This window comes from Brachyhypopomus gauderio, unplaced genomic scaffold, assembly GCF_052324685.1.
Source record: "Brachyhypopomus gauderio isolate BG-103 unplaced genomic scaffold, BGAUD_0.2 sc264, whole genome shotgun sequence".
Taxonomy (NCBI): Eukaryota; Metazoa; Chordata; class Actinopteri; order Gymnotiformes; family Hypopomidae; genus Brachyhypopomus; species Brachyhypopomus gauderio.
This window is the reverse complement of record NW_027507085.1, coordinates 41,369-61,558: the sequence shown is the minus strand read 5'-3', so window position 1 is coordinate 61,558 and position 20,190 is coordinate 41,369. Positions and strand designations below refer to the sequence as shown.

The following is a 20,190-nucleotide window of genomic DNA, read 5'->3' as shown; positions in this document are numbered from 1 at the left end:
TTCTTATCTCATAATTACACAAAAAGCCACAGGGCAGCTGCATACTGCTTCAGACTGGTGATGCATACCGGATACACACATGAACATCCCCTAACGGTGTATTGTCCAATAACATGACTGTATGCACTATGCACTATGCTAGCAAGCAGTGCTGACTCTACGTAGTGTGCACAGTGCAGTGTGACTTCCCCAGTGTTTTACCACACACAGGAGATGTGATGTATAACTAGGATTTGGCTTCGTTTGGTCCACGTGCCTATCATGACCTCTGACCTCTCTGCTGCAGAGACGGGGTCAAAGATTAAACTGGATGATGTAACACAGTTCTCTGTTTAGGCCCGTGCGGTCAAACCTTCTCAAAAATCTGAAAATATTCCCACATCTAAGTACAAATGACACATCCTCAGAAAATAAATGATTAATAAATCAAGAACATTCCTGATCGCCTCATTTTCTGAAACGGCAAAATTAAAAAACTATTTAATCCTTCCAGAAAGGAAAAATACTCAGAAACTCTTTCCCCATTTTATCTTAACCACTGCAGCCACGCCGACCTCAGTCTCATCAGTCGTACCGCGTGTCCTCCCTAAAACTACCCACAGGACCGCGTGTCCTCTCTAAAACTACCCACAGGACCGCGTGTCCTCCCTAAAACTAGACACAGAGCTGCGTGTCCTCCCTAAAACTACCCACAGGACCGTCTGTCCTCCCTAAAACTACCCACAGGACCGCGTGTCCTCCCTAAAACTAGACACAGGACCGCGTGTCCTCCCTAAAACTACCCACAGGACCTCGTGTCCTCCCTAAAACTACCCACAGGACCGTCTGTCCTCCCTAAAACTACCCACAGGACCGCGTGTCCTCCCTAAAACTACCCACAGGACCTCGTGTCCTCCCTAAAACTACCCACAGGACCGTCTGTCCTCCCTAAAACTACCCACAGGACCGCGTGTCCTCCCTAAAACTAGACACAGAGCTGCGTGTCCTCCCTAAAACTACCCACAGGACCGCGTGTCTTCCCTAAAACTACCCACAGGACCGTCTGTCCTCCCTAAAACTACCCACAGGACCGTCTGTCCTCCCTAAAACTAGACACAGGACCGCGTGTCCTCCCTAAAACTAGACACAGAGCTGCGTGTCCTCCCTAAAACTACCCACAGGATCACCGGTTTCCACCCATTTGAAGTGTGACAATTAGAAGGCCCGTGCAGCCCAGCTGTTCAGCCCACAGCTGAAGAAGAGCTGGTTCCCCGGCCGAGCCGTCCTGCTGGACAGCACAGCGCCAGCGATTTGAGCCACACTCCTGCTCTTCTGAATCACAAAGGCGAGTGTTTGGTGCCATAAGTGGGCTGTTTGAGGCCATTCTGAACCAGCCTTTGTGTGCAGAAGGGCTTTGCAGTTCCATTGATTCCCAGTAAACTGCACACGGTCCATGGTCTCTAAAGCTGCTCTCTCCATCACACTATAGACAAAACGCACGCACCCTGCAGAGAACCAGGCACTGTGCAAAGCTCCATACAAGAAACCTCGTGTACATATATATGCGTTTATGCACTTGATCATAAGCTTTATATATATATCAGCCCACATATATATATTTATATTTATATTTTTATATATATATATATATATATATATATATATATATATATATATATATATATATATATATATATCCATGCAGTATGGCCCTGCTGCTTCTAAGGGTTGAAATAAAAAATCTAAATAGTATTTGTGCTTTTGGGGGGGGGGGGGGGGGGGGTTAAAGCTTTTTCTAAACATTTTCTAAAAAAAAAAACACAACAAGGGAATGAGATATTATTGGATTCAGAGATGAATTATTATTTGGTGTTTGTCATGTGTGAGTAGATGAGGATTATATGCAGAGGTGTGTGTGTGTGTGTGTGTGTGTGTGTGTGTGTGTGTGTGTGTGTGTGTGTGTGTGTGTGTGTGTGTGTGTGTGTGTGTGTGTGTGTGTGTGTGTGTGTGTGTGTGTGTGTGTGTGAGATTGGGTAAGAGCGCTCACTGAACACACAAAGGAAGGGATGTGTTTGTTTCCTAACTAACACCACAAACGTGCTTTATATTTTTCTTTTTCTCTGCTTTATTCACATTAAAACATAAATCTTAAGCTCACTTAAAAATATATCAGATTACAGATCATTAAAAAAAAAATTTCATTAAATTATTTTTTTTATGAAGACAGAAAATGACAGCACATTAAGGCAGTGATCACATGGCGATCAGGACCTGACTGACTAACACGGATCCAGCCGGGTCTACCGGCTCTGACACAATAAAAAAGTGGTGATAAAGAGTGATTTTTTTTTCTGACTCAGAAACAGAAATTATGCAAACCAGCCTAAGCTAATCAATACAGTGGAGCTTGCTGAGAGTGGTCAGAAGGGATCGGGGTAAAAGTGCAGCACCTTAATACAGATGGGGAAAAAACAAATATAAACAAATATTTATGTGAAAAAGACAAAAGGTGCAGTGTGTGTGTGTATGTGTGTAAGAGAGAACAAGAGAGACAAAGGGAGTGAGACAGAAACAAAGGAAAGAGAAGGAGAGAGTGCGGTCACTGTGAAACATTTAAAAAACTGGGAACATCAGGAGGATCCCTGCTGCCTTCTTTCCTAAACATGGTTGGTGTTCTCACACTTTATCTAACCAAAGGTTTTCAGTCATCTAGAGTCAGTCCAAGAGCGAACTACAGTACAGTCCTGTCTTCACAGCTTTTACTGTCTTTGCCTTTTATCATACACACCTGCTAACACACTCCCTTTCTTCAGAAACTACAATTGTGATAGATTATATACACAAATAAAGCAATTAGAATGGTTTAGATATTGTTTATTTATTGTAATTGTTCTAAACACTTTCACTGGCATCTATGACACATTATTTGATTTGCTTGCACATATATAAATTGCCTGTTCATTGTCTGGGAAAGGCTCACATATTTATTTTTACATATACACGATGTATCTTTGATGTATGTTTGGAAATTTCAATGCATGTACTAATGTCTTGTTTCCTAGCAGCTTAGCAGCCTGTGTAAGCTTGACGAAACATATAAAGGAAACGAATGAGGAACGTTCAAGCCGTGACCGCAGAGCTGGGTAAGGACGTGTTTGGTGGTCTTTCTTGCGACGATAAAGGGGTGAAAGGGCGGGGGCAAAGGTCACCAGTCAAACGCACGGCTCGCGAAAACGCCTAAAACACACAGCAAGCAAAGTGCAGCAGTTGTGAAATACAGTAAGCCTGTGATATTAAGCGTTATTTAAATGTGCTGCTGTTTCAGTGAAGATGAGGAGGCACGTGTGTCCACCTAACCGAGAGTAGTTATTAATTAACTCACGGTTTAAGTACAGCTTCAATCACTCAGACAAAATAGCGGCACTAAGAAATCAATATCACCATCACTTACAACGGATAACGTTTATAATAGGAAGTTGAAAACGGCTTTACTCTTACTACATACGCGCTAGACCCATATAAGTCGTGAATGCAAGAACGTATCGGCACTATAAAATAAAGCAACACCTGAACTTTTGCACACACACCATTCAACAGCCTATTAATTTAGTTATTTAATCACAATGAACAAACGTTTACACATCAGAAATAACTGACAAATGTAACTTACAAGCGATCAAATCTTCAGGCAGTCAAAATAAACAGACGATGTATAACATTTGTTATAATGGTGAACATTTTTCTGGTGTGATAATTGATAAGGACTATAATGATTAAGTTGAAAACGTTAAGCTGTATACAGTTGAAGGTTATGGTCTACTATGAAAGCGGTGCAGTTCTGCGAATGGCTTATCCGACGTTTCTACTCTTTAAAAATACATTCATTACTATTCAGTACTGTAAAATTATGTTTTAATAAAACTAATATCAAGCGAACTACCATTGCTGGACGTAACCATTTATTATAATTTATTGGACATTTAAAAAATCTTAAGATAGTGTTTTAAATATTTTCGTCCATCCTTTTCGTCTTCAGATTTTATAAAATAAAATAACCAAGATTCCCATGAGATGTGACCTCTGTTCTCTCGTGACCTTTTATCGTTTTCCTCTGATGTTTTCCTACTTGTAAGACAAAATAAACATGACATTTTTTTTTATGTGTCACTTAAATATGCCTAACGAGTTATGGAGAGCCGAATATGTTATTTCTGAGTGTTGCAGTTGTCGCCGTTTAAAAAAATTGGAATAATATCTCAAATTAAAATTATTAAAAATGTCAAATTGATTATGTAAATCTGCCCAAGCACACACTAAAATATTTGCGTTAACGTTCACCATCGTATTGTAATGGTGAAAATAATTCTAAACGTCCTTCTCTCGAGAGTGTCACTGACTACACCCACTAACACCACCACCACCACCACCACCACCCCAACCCCAACCCCAACACCCCCACCTCCACCACCACCCACCCCTCCACAAACAAGCACATGAAGTGAAGTTGGGAAGTTCTGAACGCTCCTGCCCTGTTAATCCGTCAAAGTCTATCACGCAGGGAAACCCGGAGTTTAAAGCTCTGTATGATCCTACAGACGGACACGGGGAGTGGACCTCTGGTACAAACAAATGAGACACATGGTGTCTTCAAACACAGAAGTAAAGGCTCCTCACCAAGTGCGCTATTTTAGCGCCTGCTTCGTTAGTTCTGTGGGACTAAAATACAGACACAGGCTCCCCGAACAAACATGTACACAGCGTTTCTCTAAACCTCTGTGGCTTTAACAACCGCGGGAGTTTTATATAACTATATTATACTATAATAACCTGCTACCAGTGCCTAAAATACATTTAAGCAACTTTTAGATATCGTGAAAATGTTGTTTGTCTTTCCTGTCTACAAACGAAGCTGGCTATTTAATCTAAACCTTCTGGACATAAGTAAAACTGGGCTGAACTACCTGGCACACTTTTTATTAAATATTCAGATATTGGGCTATAGTTGTACGGCGTCTAAAATATTGTTAATCTATATGTTTATAGATGTGTAAAACTGGATCACTGTTGGCTGTGAAAGTTATAAACACCTCTGGTTATTTGTCAGTGTAAGACTACAGGCCTCCCTATAAAAAATGTAATCTTTAAATTTTCTTCATTGTTCCTATAACTGAAATTTGGTATCGCAAATTTCTTAAATTGATTGGTTATGTTGTACATAAATGTTGTGAAACGCTGAACTATCGGGAGTTTGCTGTCTACTGAGTTTATCAGAAAACACCAACCACTTCAGCAGAGTTTAATCAGCAAATCACATTAAAAGTGTCGTTTCAGATAAGTAGCACATTACAAAATGCAAAAATGAATAAAACAGGCGTGACTGAAATCAACCCACAAGGATGTTAATTGTTATTGTCTTACACGTCAATCAATAATTAAATCGGCTGTTATAATTAAAAGCGCGAGAGCTGTGGCCATTATAAAATCACACCTTATCTAGAGGAGTCCATCTTCACCTGCTACTTAATAAATCACTCCAGCCGGCCACTCGCTACTATCTGTTGCGTTTCAAAGGCTTTTGACTTGTTCTTGTTCCTCACATAAAAGGCTGCAGGAGTCTCCAACAATTTAAATTCTACGAACTCATAATTCTCCAAGCAGCCCGTGCGCGTGGCCTTTAAGCTTTAGAGCGACGTGAACGCGCCTCCAGGTTTTAATGAAAGGACGTGTTATTATGGCACCTGCTTAAATTTAGCTTAATTGACTCAGAGGTCGACACTGCGGGAAATATTGAACTTCTTTTCATGACACCTTGTTTGAGTTCGCATTCTGTTTTTAGACTACACTAATCTATACCTCGGTAGGGCTTTAGTTAATGGAAACCAGTTGTTTTATATTAGTCTAAACGACATTTTTACACAGTGCTTCGCAGAGAAAATATGGTTGAATGCGTTCAATTTTATATTTCTCTCTGACTAGTTTTAATAACCATAAGTAATAACAGGTAGTGGCGTTATTTTTCTCTGTAGGCCCTACATATTTTATTCAATTTTAAAGTAAAATGACAAAATCTGTATGAAAATCTGTGTCATTAAACTGTTTTAGAATCAATAAAAAATAATAAATATAATTATAAAATAATATTATTATTTGTAGGCAGACGTAACTTTGTAACAGCGGAACCATGGGTGGGCTTGTTTAGACTCTGGAATTAGCCAGACTATAATACGACCCAAATAATATGACATCTGATGGACTAACGCTGAATGGGAGACTTTGGCTTTTTCACAGTTCTGTTTGCATCCGGATTGTTTGGTGGCGATAGTTATAAGTGTAAATACGCATAAGCTATTAATCAATCCCGTGCCCGTTTCCTCTATTGACTCTTTGAATGTCATTATAATTTGTCCACTGAATAGACTTCTATTTGTACAAAGATCCTATGAAGTGAACCGAGAAAACTACAGAAAAGTTCCCTGCGGACTGAGCTGAGGTGATTTGCGTTTGAAAAGACAGCCATGGAACAATGCTTAGTTACTAAAAGACCCTACGGACCAGCCAAAAGTTTTCAGATTAGTCAGTTATGTTAATTTTAGTCCTTCAAGCCTACGTCTGAAGGTTATTGTCGAAAAACACGTTTTAATTTTACATTTTATACGCCTCTGAAAATACATATGCATGTAGTAGTAGTAGAAGAAGTAGTAGTAGTAGTAATAATAATAATAATAATAATAATAATAACAGGGTTGTTTTAATGAATGATTTTGGTTCCTCGTTAAAAGTCAAAAGTAATCTTATTATAACTTGATGTCAGAGATTGGAAGTTATTTTCAGACATTCAGCAAGCAGGTCGTTTAGAGACAGATGACTGGCGCATTCCCGCTGTAGCCCGTCTGCTCTACCAAATCTGCATGCAAGCAGCCTAATAGCACGTTTCCCAGCACACTCGTTTCTTCCTGTGTCTATAATTAGGCTTCTTGTAATATAGTTTCGGATATTTTAGAAATGTGCCTTAACACTCGACGAATTTATTAATTTAGTAAGCTGTATACTTTCTACAAACCGGTTGGTGTGGTTGTTAAAACCAGCTCCCAAAGGTCTGGGGGGGGTTTAGACACGCGTGCAGGACCCAGAGAGGATCCACCGGCCTACTGTCACAGCGCGAGCTCTACCGCGTGCGCGTCTACAACAAACAAACGCCCGGTAGCGCGTGCGTGTCTTTATTATTTTTTTTTTTTACATTTTAATGACACTAGGAATCATATAATATGACAAAGGAATGTCGGAGACTTACCGAAAGCGCGTGCGATAGTGCGCAGTGCCCAAACACGCAGTCTCGCGCGGCCGGCGGAGTCGGGACAGATGCAGAGAGCGAGATGATCGCAACGGTATAGATTAGCATGGGGTCCGCGCACAGTGACTCTGATCAATAGCGCAGCACTTACACGGCAGATGGCCGGGGAGAGGACAGAGCACGAACAACTGCCCCACATCCACACACAGTTGCTCCTGCCTGTCTTACTCTTCACCTTTGCTTTCACATAGACCGACATTTAAAAGACTCGTGATCATAATCTAGTCCACCGGTCCAGGCGCCTATGACTTATTTATTTTCTACTATCCGTGTCCATCAGAAATATTCCGAAACAAGTCAAAATCGGACATTTTGCGTTGTTTATTGAATTTTACAGGTGTATTCAGCACATTAATTTGACCATTATACGACTTCTCTCAAGGATGGCAGAAATATTAGGCATGAATACGAATCTCAGACACTGGCTACTTCATCTCCGTGAAAACCTACGAACTGTGAGGTTGATGCCGCTTATATTTAGGCCGTGTTGTATTACACTGCATGCAGCCAATAAAATGTTTTAAAATAAAAAAGGAATGAATTATTGCGATAGGGTTAGTTATCAGATATCAGTTATCAGATAACAAAGATTTTCACATAACGTCTGATTATTTGTTACCCACGTGGGCCAAGGGTCAGTCCTTACATGCATTCCAATCCATCAAAAAAAGGACTAAAGCTCTCTCTCTCTCTCTCTCTCTCTCTCTCTCTCTCTCTCACACACACACACACACGCACACGCACGCGCACGCGCGCACACGCACATCGATTTGTTGGCATTAATAACGGCCTTTTTCAGCCAGTTCTAAGCTTTGGAGTGCGCGACAGCTAAGGAACACAAAACGCCCTGGAGGACGTCAGACCGCGAATTAAACTTTTGTTTATCCGTCGCTAAATTCATTCTCTTTAATACCGCCTCGCAGGTATAATACTGTTTCCACAATTTGTGATTCGCCAGCTGAAAGTCCGGGGAGAGGCCCTCGGTGAGGGACCCCCGCTCCTCCTTTGACAGCTGATCAAAAGGAAAATAGGTCACGCTTTTCAGACTTCTGTCCCCTCGCCCTTAATTACAGTCTGTTTAAACAAAAGCAACATCTGCGCAACTTCCAAACAAAGTGGCAAAGCCACGCAACCGGCATTTGGAAATCGGACACTTCTGAAGATGTCAAAGGACAGGGAGACTAATGCGATTTATTTGTACTGTCTTTGCACTTGTGAAATTTGTTTCAAGAAACTACAAGACCCGAGTGCAATTAAAGACAGTCCTCTCTTGGTATAGTGCAGCCGTTACCTGCAGAGGCAGCTACTCTAGAAAAATATACCATTTATAAAATGTAAGAATGTTGCATTATTAACATGTAAAAACTTAAGACATGAGAATTCACGTCATTTTTGGAGTAACTCGGTCTATTGAAATCCTAGTAAGAGAACTAGATCTATTAAAAGTTAGTAAGATAACTACGTGTATTTTAGGGATTAAAAAATCTGTTCTGAACCATGTGCATGAAAGCAGTTTCAGGACACATTTTACTATTTTTTGATACACTCACTCACAGAGGAAAGAAGAGGAAACGAGCTTTTGAATAAAAACTGACTTGAGCAAAAAAAATTATGGGTTAGTATTTTAGTTAATTTCATCCGCTTAATCTAATTCTACTAGCCTACACAATTACAGCAAAATGTCCCGCCGGTTGTGACAAACATCATTTCTCCTTCTAAATTGAACACTAATTAATTGATGAATGTTTTGAAAATCTAGACTGTATAATCTATCTAACCACTATTAAAACTGGATATGGCACGACAGGACGAGGCAAACTCGAGATTCTTAATAACACAGAACGCAAATAACAGAATAACAGAATCAGCTCGAGTCAGACATTCAGTTTCTGACGTTGGTTTCCAGATGTAGAAACTGCGCACAGATCTCAACCCGTCTTGACAACTAAGAGTCGCCCGACTCCGATTGGTCACAACGCCGAAGAAGGGCGTTCTTTAAGACAAAATCTAGATTTTGATTGGTCAGCCTGAACGTCATTAAAGGCCGAATGCCCGCCCCTTTCATCAGGGTAGGCTGCGAGGAGAGCTAGCCCATCCTGGACCTCTCCAGCCGCGTACACAGAATACGTAGGAGGAGGAGAGGGTCGGACATGGGACGAATCAGCACTGGCCCGTCTGATAGAGATCGGTAATTTTTTTTTATTTATGAAAAAAAAATAAAACCGAGAGGCCTTAGAAAAACAAACAAGCGGTGAAAAAAACCATCACAGGCACAAAAGCTTTAACTAAATCGATGGACTGAATGAAGACTGCCTATAACGCCTATCGATGCCTGACCAAGGATCTGGATGGTTACGCCATGAACCCAGAGATGACAATGGACAGTCTCGGTAATCTGCATGGTGGAGTAAGCCATGAGCAGGATTTGATGAACACTCACAGCCCCCATCACAACCGGAGCACGGGGGCTTCCTTGCGGATACACCAGGATTTGGCGGCGGCGTCGTCGCGCTCGGCGATGGTGTCCAGTATGGCAACGATTCTTGACGGCGCCGGAGACTACCGAGCAGACCTGTCGCTCCCGCTCCATCACGCCATGAGCATGCCGTGCGACACGTCCCCTCCCGGGATGGGGATGAGCGGCACCTACACCACCTTGACTCCACTTCAACCTTTACCCCCCATTTCAACCGTCTCGGACAAATTCCACCATCCGCACCACCACCACCACCACCACCACCAGCGTCTCTCTGGGAACGTAAGCGGGAGTTTTACTCTGATGCGGGACGAGAGGGGCTTACCAGCGATGAACAACCTCTACAGCCCCTACCATAAGGACATGTCCGGGATGGGGCAGAGCTTGTCCCCGCTGGCCAGCAGTCCGCTGGGTAACGGCTTGGGCTCCATCCACAACACACAGCAGAGTCTCCACAATTACGGCACACATGGGCACGACAAAATACTGAGCTCTAACTTTGACGCCCACACCGCTATGCTGGCCAGAGGGGACCAGCACCTTCCCCGAGGCCTCGGTGGCCCCACGACGGGTATGATGCCACATTTGAACGGCATGCCCCACGGTGGGCACCCGGGCCACCCTCAATCCCACGGGCCCGTGTTGGCTTCCAACCGGGACAGACCGCCCTCCTCCTCTGGCGCGCAAGGAAACAGCTCCGGGCAGCTGGAAGAAATCAACACCAAAGAAGTGGCTCAAAGGATCACGGCCGAACTAAAGCGATACAGCATCCCGCAAGCGATCTTCGCGCAGAGGGTTCTGTGTCGCTCGCAGGGCACATTATCCGACCTGTTACGGAACCCCAAACCGTGGAGTAAACTCAAATCCGGTAGGGAGACGTTTCGAAGAATGTGGAAGTGGTTACAGGAGCCAGAGTTTCAGAGGATGTCGGCTCTTCGCCTTGCAGGTAAGACAAGGTATCTTCCTTTAAACAAATCCTCTAATATGACCCAACGCGCGCGTCCCGCTGTCGAGCACCACGGACCCGGTCCAGAAGTGACGCCTCGCTGTCCTATTTGAACGCGTGAGATTTGATTTCAATCATAAGACCGTTATTGGTCAATAATTACGATCAATACTGATGACAGGAGCAAATTAGTGTTTAATATCCAAAACATTCTTGATTGATTAGGCCAACTCATATGGTACATTTTAGTACTAAATAAATCATGGTTTTAGACAAAGTTAGAGGGAGAAAAAACGAAAGACATTTTTAGTCTTGCAAATATCTGTAGATGTCTAATCTAATGTATTATGGGTGTTTATTTTACTTTTGTTGGTCTTAAAGAGAACTCAAATTTAAAACTAAATGCTTATTGTATAAATACCCCGCAGTTCAAATAGAACACGAAAGCGTACAGTTAATAATTGTCTAGTACATGAACCCTCATTGTTTATCGCCTATTTTCTTGCTTTGTTAAATATATATAATAGTCGGGATGGTCACAGCCCCAACACTCCGAGTGCTCAACAGCGAGTGTGTTTGTGTGATCCGTGCTCTTCATAAAGGAGGCAGTGAATATGTTATAGTGTTATATCGCATGGTCTGATATTACTATCAGAGACGTGTGGACAACGGGACAAGCGCGCGCCTCCCTGTCCTAGAGACAGGGTTGTTGTCCCCCTCTAGCGATGGACAGAGCACTCACTTTCCTTTGTTCATCTGGAGAAGTAAGGGCCGAATAACCCTCGTCACTTTTTAGCACTGATTTACAACGTTTTCCCGATATTTCAGTTTGTACTTTAGGCGCGATGGCCAAACGATGTTCCCAGGTTGATAGGTCGAACATCAACCTGGGATAGGTCGAGCAGACACCGGTAACACACACGACACACATCTGAACTGTTTCATCTAGGTTCTGTTTTAGTTGCTAGTGATTTGGCTCACTAGACTCGTGCTGAAAAGGTGTTGATCAGTAGAAATGGTGAACCTGTAATTTACACATGGCTAGGTTGTAACGCACCCATGTGAAACTATATTGTTTGATGGGTCCAGATGCCCAGTGTGGCCACTGCGCATTATACATGATTATACGTTTGAATAAAGGTCCTGTTTACATACCGAAACACTGGGACGTTTATCCACGCATACCATCGTGGCGGACATTGATTATCTGAATATGGGCTAACAGCACATGTTCAATATATCCAGATAATTAAGTGCTCTTTGGATTGACGGACATAAAAGGTCTAACTCTGGCTCCCTTTTGAGGTGCCGTCGTGTATAAAACAGGAAAAGTGCGTATTCGTAGGAAGAACGGCACATGGGTTCGTAATGTGCAATAAGCACAACATTTCGGAGACTACGGTTCGAGTAAGCGGCTTTATCGTTTCGCCCGCAGGATCTTTTTGACTTACAGATGGTGGTGAGGTCCGGGGCTTTGGGGGGGGGGGTGTTATGTGATCGGAGCGAGGCAGGGGAATTGAACAGAAGAACAGAAGCTGCTTCGGCTCAATGAATTATTGATAGAAATCTCTGCATGACCCGCAGCTCGCGCACAAAACGTCACCTTGTCTTGGGTTAACCAGGCAAAATGTGAAATACTCGTGGCTATTTTTCCACACTGTCCTGCACGACTATATGTATTTTTAAATAAGAGTAAAACAGGAAACGAAATATATTCAGTGCATAAATCCGTACAGAGTGACAGGTTATAATTCTGTTACACAGCTTCTGAAATCTCCATAACCTCGACGTGTTTCACAACTACGCTGCGATGTAATCATATTAAGCGATATAAACTTCGATTCGATACCATGTAAGCTGTAACGACCCGGCCATAAATCTCGGCACCGTAGCGGGCCTTGCAGAAATGCATGTTTCTATGCAGAAGTGCAAGTTTCTTTGGCCACGGGGGTTGCAGGTGCAAGCTCGCCGCGTGATTTCACCAGAGAAAATGGTCCTGTCTTCGCGTTATTAATGTAGTCAAACCAAACGTGACATTTGACTCGGGCTTATTTCTCTCGCAGCGCGAGCAATCAGCGGACCGGTACCGTTACCACCGGGCCAGCCCCCTGGCTCTCTCTGCACCGGCCCATCATTGTGTCTGTCCTCGGCGTGAGAGAGAACAGCTTGACTAAATGATCAAAAGGGACACGCAGTATTAAGGGCCGGGATCGGTGAAATTGGAAATACGCCCGGTAATGCAGAGCACAGCAGGTCAAGGCCGTGACCGAGTAAAGTTATCAAAATAAATACATGGAGAACCACGCTGGGCGCAGTTTGGGGACATGTGGACATGTGTGTCTCGGTGCCTATCGTGATTACTCACACATAGTCCTGTCTGTTGTTCAATTAACTGAAGAGAGAAGACAAACCCCCTGATACGATTAGTGTGTGGTCAGATAGCCGTTACATAAAACTGAGATTAGCATCAGAATTCTGATTGATCAGTCTGATTAATTTAGGCAGCAGGTCTGAGACCTTCAGTAACTTCTCTGGACTGGGCGCTCCTGACGATATAACGCCTGATGAAACAGTGCAGGATAATTCAGCTTCACCCCTGAACACAAAGCAGAGGTAAATGACAGAATGGTAATCACATCACAGACTTAATATCTCACACAGTCCTCTGTGCGTGACTAATAATGCCTTCAGGTCCAGAACAAAACAAAAATGTGTCGTGCTTTATTTTCGTGTCTGTCGTGCGGTATCGCCTAGTTATGTCACTCTCTCAAATAAATCTATGTAGTTGAACGGCTGTGGATCGATGGGGTAATCTCTTAAAGATTAAAAGGGCATTAATGCTGGCAACAATAACATAAACGTGTGGACACAGCAGGCATTGATCTGGAACCCGATCCGGACTAGTTCCTGTAAAGCTGACGGTGGACCTTTCTTCCCAGCACCGACTGACTCCGCGCAAAAACCTCCCGTCGGTCTATTCTGGGCCGGTTTCTGGCAGTCCCGCTATGACTGTTTAAAGAGATGTTTAATCACCCGGGTCCCGATCACACAGCGTGGGGCGCAGCCACGAGGAACCGAACGTCGGTAACGGGATGACGCGGATGACCTTCACGCGCATACCGGGCCCGCGTGTCTCTAACGGAGTGCTGGTGCGCGCGCCCTCATTCCCGCCTAACCGGATCCGAGAGGGACGCTCTCTAATGACTATAATGGGTTTTCAGAGGCCTAGACGGCCCTTTTAGAGATGGGTTTCTCCTGATCAGGCCCATAAGTGCGCAGCACGGGACAGTGGTGCGGGGAAATCCGGTTAAAAACGTGATTGCACAAGAGAAACAGTCCAGCAGTCTTAGTGGGATGAAGGCGGGTCGTACGTGTTCGGTCTACAGACGTAGATTATACGAACTGGCCTTAAGAGAGGCACGATACATATACTTATATTGTGTTTCCGGAGAAGTGTGTACCAGTAGGATATAGAGACTAACGCGCCGGTACCATTTGTTGTTGTTACAACCTACTTGCATGTAGTAATGTGAAATAGAGAGAAACCTCATGCCGAACAGTAAATTACTGTTGACCAAATGCGTATCGGATTTCCTAAATAACGTAATGAATCATTAGAACGGTTAATACTCCGAGTTCGGGGATGAATACATAATATGTATATTTAGGTGTGCAGTCTTTCATTTTTGAAAGTTAGGTCCCCCGCCCCCCAACACACACACACACACACACACACACACACACACACACACACACACACACACACACACACACACACACACACACACACACACCATATTTCAAAGCAATACTACACAAAGAAGTAATATTATTGTTACGATGCTCATTTTAGGAAAAGCAGTTATGGGTGTTTTCTCAGACGTGTTCTTACAGATCTGTTAAATTAAATCAGTGTGTGTTCAAAAGTACTTCAGAACGGTCCTTCTAACACTTGGCTTGATTGTTCTAATTGTGCAAAGTGATCCAGTCAGGTTACATGAGGTGGGAGGGGGGCCTTCTCAAAGGGCAAGACATCTGCTTTTTTGTTTGTTTTTCCCTGTTTCTGTCTTTTTTGTGCGTGTTATCTATTGAAACTGGCTCACCAGAGGTGTACTGAGCCGTCTGGAGATGGTGTGTAGGGGGAATTACGGCTGGCGTTCACAGCTTCAGAGCACAGGCCGCTGTTTCGGTCTCCCCGTCCACGGTGCTGTCAGCAAACGGACAGGAGAGCACAAGCCAAAACAGGATTTTATCGACAGTTTTGTTTTTCACCCTGAGAGGGCATGTGTGGAGTTGGCCCGTAAACACTGGGCTTCCTGGACCTCTACTTCAGACTTCACAACACCCTTTGACTGGGATCCAATCAACACAGTAAGACACTTAAAACCATCTCTTACCATCTCAGTGAGAGCCTGACGTTGCCTCTTACAGTGTGGCTGAGCTGTGTATCACTCATCCGTCTCCCCCGGTGATACGCTTGTGCTCCAATGCTTAAGTAATCATACCAGCAGTATTAACATTAACAAGTAGGCTGTTCAAATGGTGATGATCACTGGTCAGACTAATTTGTCCAGTAAGTGGTTGTTCACCCAAAGCTCACTCTGAACACGTCTCTTCACGTGACATTATAAAGATGTCATTACACGTTACTCTGTGGCCTGTGACCCGCACTGTGGTGTGGATGAAATCTCTGTGGGAATTTAGCACATGGGGGAAACATGTTAGGTATAATTTTAGATTTCCATGTACACATGACAAATAGGTATCACCTAAAAAATTAATATTACAGAGTACTCAGAACCTCCATGATGACCATGTTCATGTTATGGACAGGTTCATGTTATTGAACAGGTGACAGTACAGTACTAGACACTCTAGTTTATTACAGAGGAGGAGGAGATACAGAATAAGGACACCGTGTGGACAGCCCAGTCCAGACGGGACACACGGGACAGTCATGTTCTATGGGCATGATCTGAGAAACTGTTTTGCATCATAGTCTGGTGGGAGGTGAGATGTCTTCACCTGGGAGAAATCCATCTGTCAGTGCGTTGATGTTCATGGTGCATGTGAGAAGAACACAGGAGCCGTAACGGAGGTGACAGGAGCTGCAGTTCTCAACACGCCTGTCTTCTACACCAGCTTTACACATGATCTCTTCATCAGCAGAACTATTACATCACAAACTCAGTGAGCTCGATGTTTGGCCGTATCTATGGCGATAACTCTGTCAGCAAACAAACCTTTGAACTGCTGATGTCATCAGTGGTTATCCAGACATACCAGAGTGTCATCGTTGAGGACAGGGACCTTCACTCTCCCTGCTCTATGTTGGGAGTCTTTGAATGTAAATGTGCTGCTGTTGCCTTCAGTCTCTTAGGAAAGATCAGGTGATGTTCATCCTGCTACCACAGCGGCCATGACATCAGATGGTGGTGGTAGAAGATATGTTGCTGAGATCTCACTCTTACGGAAAAGTGAGAGAGTCATCCAGGACTGTTTCCTTACCGCACTCTCTATCTGCCTCTTCCTGCTCCCTCTCTCTCTCTGTCTTTCTTTCTCTCTGTCTCTCCCTCTCTCTCTCTTTCTCTTGCTTCTCTGCCATTGCATCTGTCACTTTCTTTTCTTGTCTTTAACATTTGATCTGCTTATTTCCCTCATTCTTTGTCTGTTTGCCTCTCTCTCTCTCTCTCTCTCTCTCTCTCTCTCTATCTCCCTCTCCCCCCTTTCTGTCTGTCCTAAGTGTCTGAGCTGAACATCCGCATATTCACAGAGTGACAAAGCTAAGTGCAGGTCTGGAATATAATAATATAATGCATTACCAAGAACTTTTACTCCCAGGCTGATGCAAACAAGCAAATACACACTCACACACACACACACACTCACACTCACACATATGCATGCACACACACACACACACACTCACACATGTGCACGCACACACACACACACACACACACTCACACATGTGCACGCACACACACACACACACACACACACACACACACACACACACACACACTCACACTCACACATATGCATGCACACACACACACACACACACACACACACACACTCACACATGTCCATGCACACACACACACACACTCACACATGTGCATGCACACACACACACACACTCACACATGTCCATGCACACACACACACACACTCACACATGTGCACGCACACACTCACACACACACTCACATACACACACACACGTGCATGCACACACACACGTGCATGCACACACACACGCACACACTCACACATGTGCACGCACACACACACACACACACGTGCATGCACACACACACAAACACACTCACACATACACAGAGTGCCTTGAGACCAGCTGTCCCGAATAACTGGCCATGATGTTCAACCGAGGCTAAAGCTTCTTTTTGTTTTGAGAGAAAAGTAGTGTGTGTGTGTGTGTGTGTGTGTGTGTGTGTGTGTGTGTGTGTGTGTTCGGAGCAAATCTATACTGAACTATATTCTGATAGATGTGTGTGTCAGATGCTACATGCATGTGAATACCCACATGTATGTGTGTGTTTGTGTGTGTGTGTGTGTGTCTGCCTCTGGTCTGTTATGTAGAGGTTTCACTCAACAAAAGGAAACATCATTGCTGCTCATGTTTTGTGGTGAAATATTGATCTCTCCCCATCCCACCCAACTCCGATCACACACACACACACACACCGATCACTCTCTCCCTCTCTCCCTATCACTGTCTCCCTGTCACACACACACACGCATACACACACACACACACACACACACACACACACACACACACACACACACACACACACACACACACACACCAGCTATAACGACTGTTGTATCACCTTCAGACTCCAAAGCTATTGCAATCAAAATCCAATCAAATGAAAGTACATGGTTACAGTGCTGATGGCGAGGAGATACTCCCTCCCCTCACTCTCTCCCCTCACTCTCTCTCCTCACTCCCTCCCCTCACTCTCTCCCCTCACTCCCCTCACTCTCTCCCCTCACTCCCTCCCCTCACTCCCTCCCCTCACTCTCTCCCCTCACTCCCTCCTCTCACTCTCTCCCCTCACTCTCTCCCCTCACTCCCTCCCCTCACTCCCCTCACTCTCTCCCCTCACTCCCTCCCCTCACTCCCTCCCCTCACTCCCTCCCCTCACTCTCTCCCCTCACTCCCTCCCCTCACTCCCTCCCCTCACTCCCTCCTCTCACTCTCTCCCCTCACTCCCTCCTCTCACTCCCTCCCCTCACTCTCTCCCCTCTCTCCCCTCACTCCCTCCTCTCACTCCCTCCTCTCACTCCCTCCCCTCACTCCCTCCCCTCACTCTCTCCTCTCACTCCCTCCCCTCACTCCCTCCCCTCACTCTCTCCCCTCACTCCCTCCCCTCACTCCCCTCACTCCCTCCTCTCACTCTCTCCCCTCACTCCCTCCCCTCACTCTCTCCCCTCACTCCCTCCCCTCACTCTCTCCCCTCACTCCCTCCCCTCACTCCCCTCACTCCCTCCCCTCACTCCCTCCTCTCACTCTCTCCCCTCACTCCCTCCCCTCACTCTCTCCCCTCACTCCCTCCCCTCACTCCCCTCACTCTCTCCCCTCACTCCCTCCCCTCACTCCCTCCCCTCACTCTCTCCCCTCACTCCCTCCCCTCACTCCCTCCCCTCACTCTCTCCCCTCACTCCCTCCCCTCACTCCCTCCTCTCACTCTCTCCCCTCACTCCCTCCTCTCACTCTCTCCCCTCACTCCCTCCTCTCACTCCCTCCCCTCACTCTCTCCCCTCTCTCCCCTCACTCCCTCCTCTCACTCCCTCCCCTCACTCCCTCCCCTCACTCTCTCCCCTCACTCTCTCCCCTCACTCCCTCCCCTCACTCCCCTCACTCCCTCCCCTCACTCCCTCCTCTCACTCTCTCCCCTCACTCCCTCCCCTCACTCTCTCCCCTCACTCCCTCCCCTCACTCCCCTCACTCTCTCCCCTCACTCTCTCCCCTCACTCCCTCCCCTCACTCCCTCCCCTCACTCCCTCCTCTCACTCCCTCCCCTCACTCCCTCCCCTCACTCCCTCCCCACACTCTCTCCCCTCACTCCCTCCCCTCACTCCCTCCCCACACTCTCTCCCCTCACTCCCTCCTCTCACTCTCTCCCCTCTCTCACTCCTTCTCCAACATTTTGTTAGTGATCCTACTTCCTGTTTCCATTTGCATTCCCATTTAGACCTTTATACACATGTATATAGTACAGTACATATAACCTTATAGAGGCCATTCAGAAGCTCTTCACAAGAACAAGAACACAGAAAGAGAATCTGAAATAATAAGGTATGCAAGGCTCTGTGTCTGTCTCTCTCACCTGTCTGTCTCACCTGTCTGTCTCACCTGTCTCTCTCACCTGTCTCTCTCACCTGTCTCTCTCACCTGTCTCTCTCACCTGTCTCTCTCACCTGTCTCTCTCACCTGTCTCTCTCACCTGTCTCTCTCACCTGTCTGTCTCACCTGTCTGTCTCACCTGTCTCTCTCACCTGTCTCTCTCACCTGTCTCTCTCACCTGTCTGTCTCACCTGTCTCTCTCACCTGTCTCTCTCACCTGTCTGTCTCACCTGTCTCTCTCACCTGTCTCTCTCACCTGTCTCTCTCACCTGTCTCTCTCACCTGTCTGTCTCACCTGTCTCTCTCACCTGTCTGTCTCACCTGTCTCTCTCACCTGTCTCTCTCACCTGTCTCTCTCTCTGATGTCCGGTGTAAACACTACAGCATCACATGGTAAATAAAGGGAGAGGAGTCTTCCTCCACCTGCCAGTCAGACTGCACCTCCATGTATAATTCAGTGCTCCACCTGCCTCACTAAAGAGTCCTGCACCTCCATACGCTTCATACCGAGAGGACACTGGTATCGCCGCCCTGTCCAGTCTAGACACATTAGTCTTTCTCTTTACAACGCAAAAGCTTGTGTAGCAGACAGCACAGCATTATTCTGTTAACAATGGTAGTTATGTTTGGCACAACATTTGAAAGAACTACTTTTTCTATAAAAAAATTATTTTAATACATTGTTATTGCCTATAGCATTTAAGTAGACATAGCCTGAAACTTTTACCCCACTCAGTGAAACACTCTTTGAACTGCTACATGACCGTTGTATAATGATGTGGGATGTGCTAAAGACAAATATGTAATATGTACTAAACTAGAATTAGTGGTGTCTGCTCTCCTGCACAGTGGTTCGGGGAGGTCCTGCAATTCTCTTTCACACTTTCTAGTAATATCTGCTGGAAGTGTTATTTTTATATTATTTTGTAAATGCGGCCGCATTGCTTTAACTGTAGGGTGTTGCGTGTCTGTTATTGGAGTATTGATTGCTGTGCTCGGCGTTGTTATGGGATGTAAACAGATTGTGAAATTAAACGCAAGGTGCTTTAGGCCTGTTA

At 45.1% G+C, this 20,190-nt stretch overlaps 1 protein-coding gene across 2 annotated transcripts in view; it reads left to right on the top strand.

The window, feature by feature from the left end:
- The first annotated feature begins 9,463 nt into the window (after nucleotides 1-9,463).
- Nucleotides 9,464-20,190, top strand: part of onecut2 (one cut homeobox 2) — a 15,930-nt gene continuing 5,203 nt past the window's right edge. Inside the window, exon 1 of one of the 2 annotated variants that reach the window (XM_076995884.1) lies at nucleotides 9,464-10,752. In XM_076995884.1, the coding sequence (XP_076851999.1) occupies nucleotides 9,633-10,752 (1,120 nt within the window). In that variant the 5' untranslated portion in view covers nucleotides 9,464-9,632. Of the gene's footprint in view, nucleotides 10,763-20,190 lie in introns of both variants that reach the window. The other variant, XM_076995885.1, reaches the window with a different exon arrangement.